The 11459-nt window shown below is 31.3% G+C and overlaps 1 protein-coding gene across 2 annotated transcripts in view; it reads left to right on the forward strand.

Annotated features, from left to right (window-relative positions):
• LOC145313595 (acrylyl-CoA reductase AcuI-like) overlaps nucleotides 1–11459 on the forward strand; it is a 32616-nt gene that overhangs the window by 19043 nt on the left and 2114 nt on the right. Inside the window, exons 9-11 of one of the 2 annotated variants that reach the window (XM_080153059.1) lie at nucleotides 2818–2908; nucleotides 3271–3325; nucleotides 3823–3923. In XM_080153059.1, coding sequence (XP_080009185.1) covers nucleotides 2818–2908; nucleotides 3271–3325; nucleotides 3823–3923 — 247 coding nt within the window. Of the gene's footprint in view, nucleotides 1–2817; nucleotides 2909–3270; nucleotides 3326–3478; nucleotides 3534–3822; nucleotides 3924–11459 lie in introns of both variants that reach the window. The other variant, XM_080153060.1, reaches the window with a different exon arrangement.

Here is an 11459-nt window from a genome sequence, read left to right on the forward strand (position 1 = left end):
TACATTTAATAAATTAGGTCCAACAAATCGATAACGTTAGATTGTGGAAGGAATAGTAGGTTGTAAAATTATACTTTTAAAATTAATATTAAACTTTGATATGTCTTTGACTTGTCTTTTTATTTGCTGGTACGATATGACATCTATTCTTCTTATACAGTTGTAACAAAAGGAACATCAAGAATAAGGATCAGATTAGGAAAAATCATAAAAAAAGGAAATTTAAAAATAAATATTACTTTTCTTGATTAACATTGCTAATATTAATAGTTTATATGTTCTATTAATGAAAGTCATTTAAACATTTTTTTAACAGTTGATAGTAGAGTGGAAAAAATAATATTTTAGTATGAAGGACATAAACCTGTAAAATAATTTGAAAACCCTTTTGATTTTTTTTTCTTCTCACCAAATTTTTTTCGAATCGCATTTGCATAAAAATACTTGTTTTGATTTCTTAAAAAACAATACCTACAATGCTCACCTATTTTTTAGATATATTACATGAATATCTTCCCAACTCCATGATTTCCGAATAATAAAAACATTAATTTTTCACAAATTAAAGTAATTTTGAAAATCTAATCCACAAGTGTCCGCATCCCTGAATATTATGTATTCCACTTCTTTATACTTCCTCAACAAACTTTGTGGATAAAAGTGCATTTTTTAAAGAGCATGGCACCTCCCGAACTAACTTATTTCTTTACAAATTTTACATGTTTTGATATTTTAAATTTTTGGTTTGGACCCTAGTCTCCAGAAAAGGAGCCTAACGTGATATAATTTGATTATTCTAAATAGGGATCAAATATTTCTCAGTTGACATTTTTAACCTACCCTTCCCTAATAAGCTAAATTATATCTCATATCAGACAAGCTGCTTTTATGTAAAGTAGAACCTAATCGGTTCTGAAACATTTTTTTTGTGCAGACATACATACTACTTGTTTTTTTATATGTATAAAAGTCTGTTAAATTTCTAAATCAAGCTTGTACTCTTCTAGCCAATAGTCTAAAAAATAAGAATGTGATCATAGCAGAAGCGATATTTTACCAAATATAATATTTAAAATCAATCTACCAAAAATAATAATATATTATAAAAACATCCGCCATGCTGTGTTTTCAATCTTGTTCTTTTCCTCTATGTATATCGGTTTAGCCTACTGCACCTTGAAGACCTAATTCTAAGAGAGTTTCACTTTGCATCATTCTCTCCGGGGCCGGATTGCAAGCCACATAAAGCAACATTTTAAACAGATTTTTGGTTAGTGCTTAAATTGTTACTTTTTATATGTACTTTATTTTTATTTGCAAACCTATTGGGTTTTCTCAAATGTCAGGATTTAACTAAAAATTATATTTTGTTACGAGGGGGGTGTTTCCACCCACCTTATTTAATTTCTTTCCCATGTATACAATTGGTAAATATACACCCCTGATTTGTTTGCAAATCTTGCTTTTTTAAGTCGTACATTTAGAGAGCTAACTACACCTTTATGATGAAGATATCATCGTTGGAAGAGAATTTGTCCCTTTTATTCTTAATATATTTACCACAAGCAGTTACGTCCATAGTGCCTATGTATATTGGGGTTGAGAGAAAACTCTAACCCACTTCGAAAAGAAAAAGTTTCGTCACCCTACAGTGGCGCCGCATAGCGGGACTTTTATATTTCTTTCATAACTGGTGATTTCTCTGAAGAAGGTGGGAGTACCCTCCCCCAAAATAATAATAAACCCGTCCAGGACCTATGAGAAGCTACACCATAACATTTTAAAAATAGGACTTTTCATAAAATGGAAGGTAGGTGTCTAAATTACTGTATTAGCTCTAGGTAAATACACACTGATATGTAATGTAATAAAAAGTTAGTAAAATAGTTTGCCTTGAAATTGTGGGAATAAAGAGGGTGTGACATAAAAGATTTAGCCTTATATAAGGTCAAAACTTTGTCCTTTGCAATATATTTGGTCCCATCAGGGATTTGTATAGAAATGATTGATAATTGGATATAATATAATTTAACAGTAAATATAAAGTAGTACCTTATAATGTTTTTGGTTTGAAACCTTTAATGAATTTAGTTTTTTTTTAGATGCCTAACTAAAGATGATTCAATACCAAATGATTTAGGGCATAAATCACAAGAATATTTAAATGTTTCCTAATTAAAAGAAGTAATATTTGAATGATATAAAGCTAATTAAATATACTACATATGTTTCAGTTTTGTAAGAGATATTAAAATATTCAACAATATCAAATTTTGAAACTTATCTTACTGATGGTACTGTTGATTGATAGTTGTTTACTTAGAGGTTCTTGTCAATTATTACATCCGTTGCTTAAAAAAAAATTTATTTGGTATCTTCATCTTTTTTATGAATCTTTATTCTTGTCCATGGGATAGCAAAATATTATAGTAGAGAAGTTGCAAAATAAGTTGGGGTAAACACTACACAAAATTACACTTTTTACTCTTATAGCAAAACTTATTTTACAAAAAGACACACACATATATATATATATTTGCTATCAAATTGTAGAATGGGTAGCTTTGAGTTTGTGCTTGTAAAATATCTACTCTAGTATAGTATGTAAGATTTTCCAGAGTTGATTTATAAATATAATTTTGAGCAAAAAATATGCATACCTAATGTTATTGTGTACAAAGCAGAATTATTTCCGAAAATATTTTTGGTTTTGTAAACATATTGAGCTTTAGCAGCCTTAGGTTAAGCTGGTAGCTCTATATCTTTTAATACAAATGTTTTTCTTGCTAAAAATGCGCAAATTCAGACTCTTTTTAGGCGTATGGAGCTGTAGCAGCCTGTGGTTTAGCTGGTGGCATGCCTTTGAATACTACTGTTGCACCTTTTATTCTGAGAGGTGTTACATTAGGTATAGTGTTTTATTATTATACAGATGTCCAGTTTTGCATTGAAAATAATCCTTTCCATTAAATTGTATTTTTATTTAGCCTTCTAGAGTTTTATATAACAAAATATCTATTTGTTTAAAGACTTTCAACTTAAAATATTATGACTATCTGTTTCGCCCTTGAGAGCGTGGAGGTTATTAGCCTAACCTCCCTCAAGTCATTTAAAATGCTTTCCTGAAAATTCCAACCAATTAGGTTCATTATTTTCCAAAAATATACTTTACTAGGTACTAGATATTATATGATTAAGAAAGTTGTAACTTGTATTTAATAAGTATTCAATTTTTTTCTTTAAGTTAATTAATATTAACATCTGATCTAGCTGGTATTGAGTCTGTGTTTCTTCCCACTGATAAACGGCTTGCAGCTTATCAAAGGTGAAACTCAGAGTGGTGCTTCAAAATATTCAGACCTTTTATTTTATACTAGAATTTTAGATTCAGCCTCGCAATTTTAAAACACTTCATAATGTTTAGAATATTTCGAAGCGCCACAATTTTACTTATTTTAATTTATAATATTTTTATCAGCTGGCATTGAATCTGCTTTTCAAACAAGAGTCAATAGATTTCAACTTTATAATCGGTGAGTTTGTGTAACTTGGTTTATGTTTATGTGTTCTTGAGACTAACAGCTTTTTTGTTTGTTTTTTCTATATCATGCAACAATTTAATTGCATCTTAGAATATTTTTTATTTAAAATCTAAATAACAAGATAAGATAATTTTGCTGTTTTATGTATATTCTATGTATTTTATGTCAAAGTTTAATTTTTAGTCCAACCAAATTGAATTTGTATCTTTTTTTGCTTTGCTATTCGTGGACATAATACGTTTTTTAAATGTGTTAATATGATTGCATTTTTACTGGTAAGATTTGCACCCTTGTTGAGCCCAGAGAAGCTAGGACTGGTGTGTGGAGAGGACCAGAGCGTTGGACTTGGACAACTACCTGAACTTGGAGCTCTTATGCTCAAGGAATATATTACAATATTATAAAAGCGTTCCATTATAGATTTTTACTAAGGAAATTATGTTGTAAAGGTAGGCGCTTTCCCAAAAAGTACCCTCGTGCGTTTTGATACCCTTATCTTGAAATAAATTTAAAATAAGGGAGGAAGGGGGGGCTAGTTTTTCGTTTGTTTAAATATTACTTTTGGTTAGGTTAGGTTGGGTTATATTGGGTACTAGATAGCCCATCAGGGTTAGGGCAACGCAGGTATAGGCCCTGCAAAAGGTCAAAGTATGAAATGATAATTGAGAAAGAATGCAACTACTCTATAACTAAGTTATATCCTCTTGTCCGACGTATTGGTTAATTAACTTAATCAACTTGATGCAATTTTATCATTTATGCTTATATAATATATCATGAGTTTTTAAAAAAACATTTTCTTTTGTGTATCAAACGTTTTACTAATTTCAAAGAAAATCAAAGTTATTCCAAAATAGCAAAGAACAGATATTAATAATTATATTCTCATACTTCAATTTCATATTCCTGTTTAATGAATGATAGTTTTGATTCTCTAGAATATAACTCACTTCAAATTTAGACAGAATTATAAACAAGAATTATGCATTGAATAGATTTTTTATAATAGAACATATTATGCTTTCAAAAAATGAAAACATAAAACAGAAATATCTAACAAATAAAAATTATCTCCCAAAATTAAAACGTTCAGCAGTCGCCTAATTTTTTGTGTAAAGAAAGAGCGAAATTTGTTTGCAGGTTATTGTTTACTGGTGGCTATTGTTTTAATAGCTTTTTAGATTACTTTGTCTTCAATTGGTTTTCCCTGAAAGATTTGTCTATTTATAATATGAAACTAAACTTAGTAGATACATGATACATACTCATAACTTTAACAGAATATCAATATCATTTTACAATAGGACAACAATGTCCATAGATGACGGAGTATGTTTAAGTTTCTATGCCATAAATATAGCAGAATTTTAAAGATCATTGAACAAAACTAGTTTTTTAAGAACTTTTCCACTAGCAAAGAAATGAACATCATTAAAGGAATTAAATAGAACTCTTAATAATAAATTGTGGAAAGTTAAAGTGCTATAGTTCATATTAAAAGTTGGATTAATGCAAACCGCATAGGTATACAGATATACTAAAACATTGTTTAGTAGTTACGCTTTGGACAAGTATAGGATTCATAACAAGCAAAGTTTCAGCTTTCAATTTGTCACACAGAACTATAAATATGATACGTACATTTATACACAGATTTCAAACAAGCGGCAACGTCCCTAAAGACACCTTGAGAGATTTGAGGGAATTCGGGGAAGAGAAGTCAGCCATTTACTTTTCATTATAGTTATTAAAGAAAAGAAAAAATTGTTTTTTTTTGGGGGGTGGGTTGCGGGGTGGAGGAATTTTTACAGGGTTGATTTTAAATGGGAGAGTAGAGATATACTCCCTAAAAATAGTTATAAACCATTACTGGAGTTATAAGAAGCTTCACTGTAAAGGAGAACCATGTCGGTTCAGCGGTTAGCGAGATCGTTCGCTACAGACAAAAAAGCTTACTACTTTATATATTAGCTACGAAATTTTTATTAAGTTGACGAGTTTTTGAAATACCATAAATAATGTATATATGTTTCAGTTTATAATATTGAAAGATTTAAAACAATAATATTATAAAACCTATAATTATCTTGATGAAGCATACTGCATTTATAAACAAACACTCATACATGAACTGTAAAAGATTATAGAATAAATATCAGATAGTTTATTTATGCCTCAAAATTTATGACTTATTTATTAGAAAGTTCTGGTAGCCAAACGGCACTTCTTGTTTTATACTATCTTTCAACCAAACCTGCCCTTATTATGACAAGTGTTCTACTTTAAAGACTATTTATCTTACTATTGAAAAATTCATAAAAGGGAAGAAAAGGATAATTCGGGTATAGTCCCTTTCGTAACATCGCACCTTATGGGGCGATTCTTCGTGTTTTTCACAGTAGCTTTTATCCTATTTCTAGCCGCTGCGGGGGGGCTCTAACCCTGCGGGGCCAATTACCTAATCCTGTTGGGCAATCACCTAACCCAATATAACCTAACCTTACCTAAAATAACCCATGAAAAGCCATTATAAAAATACGACGAATTGCCACTTATGGGGCGATGTTACGAAAGGGACTATTCCCGATAATTCAATTAATTTTATTCAAAGTGATTTGAAGGTGGAACTTCTATTTAATATTTTTCTGTGGTATGTGTATATTTGTAAACAAAGCATTATGTCTCTTTGTCCTAATATGTTAATTAGTGATGGTTTAACTCACTATATATATGTGTGTGTGTGTGACAATATACATTCTTCTCATTGCATAATACAATTATGACAGATATTTGGTTATATCATACAATTCAAATTTTTATTTTATTTCTGTAGATTTTCGAGTTTTGAGAATTTCTTTCATTTCTCACAGGCTAACCTTAACTTCTTTAGTTTTACATAAAGCTTGATTATCAATCTATTGAAAATACTAAAAATTGCTAAACTTTTGTATTTCTTATAATTATAAACAAAATTAACATATTTTATACAACTTTAAAGTATTTGGTACATATTTTCTCGTATTCATTCGAATCCGGTGGATAGGAACCGGTTCTCATCCATACGAAAAAACTATGTCTAGCATCGTATTATAAACCGCTTTCTACGAATATAAAAATGTACAATCATAAGATTAAAACCAGTTTTTTTTTTAGTTTTTTTTATAATTGTACATTCTATATCCGCGGAAATCGGTTTATAATACGATGAAAGAGATAACTATTCTCACCTCGAGACCATTGACTCAATTCTAACATTACTAAACTTTCGATCTTCAGCTTTAAATATTTATTTTTATATGCATTACTATTTTGTTTTTATTTATGGATTCAAAAAGTTATTGCTGTGCTACTTATAAACATAATTTATTTTCTACATCAAGTAACTTTTTTTATTTGCATTATGTAAAACTTCAAGATTGAGGGGATATTTGGCAGTTGATTACACTGGTACCCAAAGGTTTACAATAGGGTTGGGCCGGATATCCGGTGTGGCCGGATATCCGGCCATTTTCAATATCCGGCCGGATACCGGATATTGAAACTATCCGGCCGGATATCCGGCAATATAATCTTTTATATTTTACAACAAAAATCTCTGTTTTTTTAAATCTTAAATGGCTGTAATTTTCTTATTATTGAAGCTAGAAGAACAATTTTTTTTGAATATGTTTATCTTTATGTAAATTTTATATTTAAAATCTCAAAACATAAATTTTGGCGGTGGCAGCAGCTCTCGGCAGCTGCCAGCCGCAAACCGACGGTTGGCAGGTAAACGGCAACGGATTTTATAAAATTGTAATATGTCATGAAGATATATAAAAAAGCCAAAGTTTAAAATTTGAAATCTTCAAGTAAAAATTTGCGGTCACAGGAACCGTTTAAAGATTTCTGGAGACCTGGAGGTTCAGGACTTGCAGGATTATACCTGGAACCTGAAATCGACTTGAACACCTATATTACATATGAGGATGTACGACTATAGGATATTTTAATATTAGATAACATGAAATGCTTTGTTTAAGTAAAAAAATATTTTTACTATTTACCTTACCAGATTTGCTGGCATCCTGTGCCCGCCAGGAAGGAGGTATTAAAAAAATTTCAACTCTCAGTTATGTGACATACCCATATTTCGAAAGTAACTCAGTTATAGTTTTATGCAAAGAAAATGGGATAGATAAAAACAGAGGAGGGGGGGGGGGTAGGCATTCAACGCCACCTCCCCGCCCGCCCATCCTCAAGCCGTTAGGGGTTGATATTACAGATTGAGGGTAGTAATAGTTAATTAGATTTATTTGCTAAGAAGAAAGATCATTTAATAGTTACTTAATATTTAAGTTTTAACCTTAATTTTATCCTATTTCATAAAGTAGTAAGCTTTTTTTGTCTGTAGCGAAGGATCTCGCTAACCGCTGAACTGATATGGTTCTCCTTTAGAGTGAAGCTTCTTATAGTTTTAGGCTGTTTAATTTTTATAAAAAAAAGTCGTTGTAAGGTTGTAAGTTATTTTTCTGCACTTTCATGTCCCTTCTATTATCCCTAGATACTAGGGACGCAGCCGCAGTATAATATGAAACACCAGTTTATGAAGAAATTTTTTTGTCGGGTATAGTCCCTTTCATGGCAACGCCCCTTAAGGAGCGATTATTCGTATTTTCACAGTAGCTTTCCTCCTATTTCTAGCCCCTCACGGGGGACTCTAACCTTGCGGGGCCAATTGCCTAACCCTGCGGGACAATCACCTAATCAAATATAACCTAACCTAACCTAAAATAACCTATTAAAAGCAATTTTAAAATACAACGAATCGCCCCTTAAGGTGCGTTGCCACGAAAGGAACTATATCCTTTTTTAAAACTTTAATATGTAGTAATTTGGCCGGTTATCCGGCCGGATATCCGGTAATTTGGCCGGATTACCGGATATCCGGCGTTGGCTGGATATCCGGCCGGATACCGGATATCCGGCATTTGAAATCAGCAGGATATCCGGTATCCGGTATCCGGCCAAAAAAATATCCGGCCCAACCCTAGACTTTACAATCACATTATCTTGTTCGCTTTGGGTACTTTTACTTTATTTTGATTAGTCCAAAAGTATCAGTATCCAAACGTTAGAACCAAAGAACATGTCATGTTTATCGTGGGAATGTTTATATAATTATCCATTATCTTATCCCTAAATATTCCTGGTAAACTAGACGAATACATTCACATATAATTATACTGAGCCTAAAATTTTCACAATTTTAAAATTATTTCATGAATAAATTAACACGGTTGTTGTGTTTTGTTTGCATTTAATGCCAAGGATGAAGGGATAGGACAATGAAAGATATTTGATCTCTTGGGCTTACATACACAGAACCTTTGAAAAATGTTTGTTTCTGATTGTTGTTACCTAATCTTATGACCAAGGTAATATATTAGGTTCCCTTCCAAGGACGTCCAAGCTTTTTAATTTGGGCCTACGGCATCCCCAAATTCATTTGGAAGGGGGTGATCACAACTTTTTGACGGATTGCCATCCCTCCCTTGTATCCCATATTTAATATACACATATTTGTATATTTTCCTCCCTAGGGTGTTTCACATGGATGTTTTAATTTTAACAGCACAGCTTTTCTTAAACTTTTTTTTTCCTTGTTATATTAATCCTGATACCTTTTATATTTCAAACAAGAGGGTGGAGGGTAGAGTAAGATTATTTCTTGATTTCAAACCCCTAAACATGGTCTAATAAGGTACTATTATCTTTTTTTGTGCCTTTTCTTCTAAGATAGTTACCCTTCCTCTTAGGGAAAAGCTTAAAACCTGACATTAACCAATGAGAAGTTTTTTCTTTGAATTGTCAACCGATTGGTTATGTCATTAGTAATCATTCAATGAAATAAGATTTTATTAAAATAAATAAGAAAATGTCCACGGGTAACTTGCTATGTTTGTAGTATCATTACAAGTAAATCATTTTACTACTAATAACAAATTTAAAATGCCTATCTATTAAAGAAAATTTTAAATTCATACAAATCATCCTGCTTCAATTCTGCAAATAAAGAACTATTTTAAAATCTTACAAAAGCTCTAGTATTTCATGATTTGTTATTGCTGCTCAACTGTTTTCTTTTGTGTCCTTGTGTACTAAAAAGCTGTAGGTAAACTTTTGTAATGAATAATTTGAAATTAACCATTTGTTTGACGTCTCTCTTTATTCAGCTGATTTCATTATCTAGAGGAGCAACTCCCATGAGAATGGGATGGAGGGGGCGGGTTTAGGGTGAGTTTTCCCCCCTGGGAAATACCAAGTAGAAAAGAGGGAAAATTCCCCTTTTGGTTTTTCCATTAGAAATAGTCTTGAGTGCTCATAAGATTGTTGAAAAAATATGTGTTTAATGAAAGCGTTTATTAATTTTGACTTCTTCATTTTCTATGATATACATGAACTAATTACATACTTCTTCTAAATTAACTTAAAAGGATGCTTATTTATATTCCAAGGTATTAAATAATAGGTTCTTTATTGCTACCGTGGTCAATTGTTGGCAAATAGGTATGGAAAACGAACAAAAAAAATTATTATGACAAATAGTCTAGTATTAATTGTTCTACTACTTTTGAGTTTGATGTGAAGTGGTAATGGGTAGTTTGGATGCTAGAGCTATGGTTGGGTTCTAGAAAACTAGAATAGGTCCCTTAGTCATTCTTTTATAATTCCACCACATATCAGTAGCATGATGATTTAACTAATATGATACTGTTATATTTAGATTTAACATTCATTGAGTTCTCTTTACAAGAATGTAAGCATTCATTGTATGCATTTAGCATTTTGCCATATAAAAAACCTATCTATGTATTAAATATATTTTGATAAAATTTAACTTATATAAAGTTGAATTTTTTCAAAGGTAATTAATATTTACTTGAATTAAGCTTATAAAGAAATGATTTATTGTAAATTTTAAGTTATAAAGCAACGTTTTTGCGATCATGCCATTATTCTAGAATAGATGCGTTACATAAAGGGAGAGGTATTGCTGAAATTCTTGATTAAAATTCAGAAGAATACGATAATTTTATTTGAAATTGTACATACAGGATTGGCAGCCGCATGTACAAATTTACAGACAATATCTAGCCCTAAAATTAATAATATCTGTATATGTACAATTTCTGAACGGCCAAATAATGAAGGGGATTAAACCCTTTAAACAGCCAAACTTCATCACCCCCGTGGAAAAACCATCTGCACGCCATTTGATTGCTGCCGCCGGTTTTCCTATTTGTACACGGTGTTTCAGAAAAAACTGCGTTTTCCGTTTTTCTGACACAACCAGAAGGAATACAGAAAAACGATTATATGTCCTTATTCTCTGTAAAAAAAGTACATCAAATTTATAACAGGTGTTTTTCATTATCTCTAAAAATACGGCCTCTATGATAGGTACATAGTTTCCAAAAATGCTTTATGTGAAAAATGTTGTGCAAGAAAATTAAAATAACTCTTCTATTATGTATAAAAAAAATCGTAGAATTTCAATATTAATTTAGAAAAAGGTATAAGAAAAGTACCTTAATGAGTTTTAAAGGTGAAATGCTTTTTAGCTACTCACAAAAGCATTTTTAAGAAACTGCAATTTGTCATTTTTTCACATTTCTTGATTGTGATGCATTTGCAGTAAAAGAATCTTCTTTAACCCATTAGTGACGAACCGGCTTTTAACGCCCGGTTCCAGAAAATGCTGAAAAAAACCGGTTCTCAGTTTCAGGATTGCATCATTCTCAGTATGAATCCCCCCTCTACTACCCTGGTTTTCATTTCCCCCTGGAGCAGGCAGTTTTGCTTACTTCCGTTTGCCGGTATAGCTCAACAAAATATGAAAACCAAGAAAAACGAGGTGATTTTAAAATACCCCTC

The sequence above is a fragment of the Acartia tonsa genome, chromosome 3 (genome assembly GCF_053477335.1).
Source record: "Acartia tonsa isolate MP-2025a chromosome 3, ASM5347733v1, whole genome shotgun sequence".
Lineage (NCBI taxonomy): Eukaryota > Metazoa > Arthropoda > Copepoda > Calanoida > Acartiidae > Acartia > Acartia tonsa.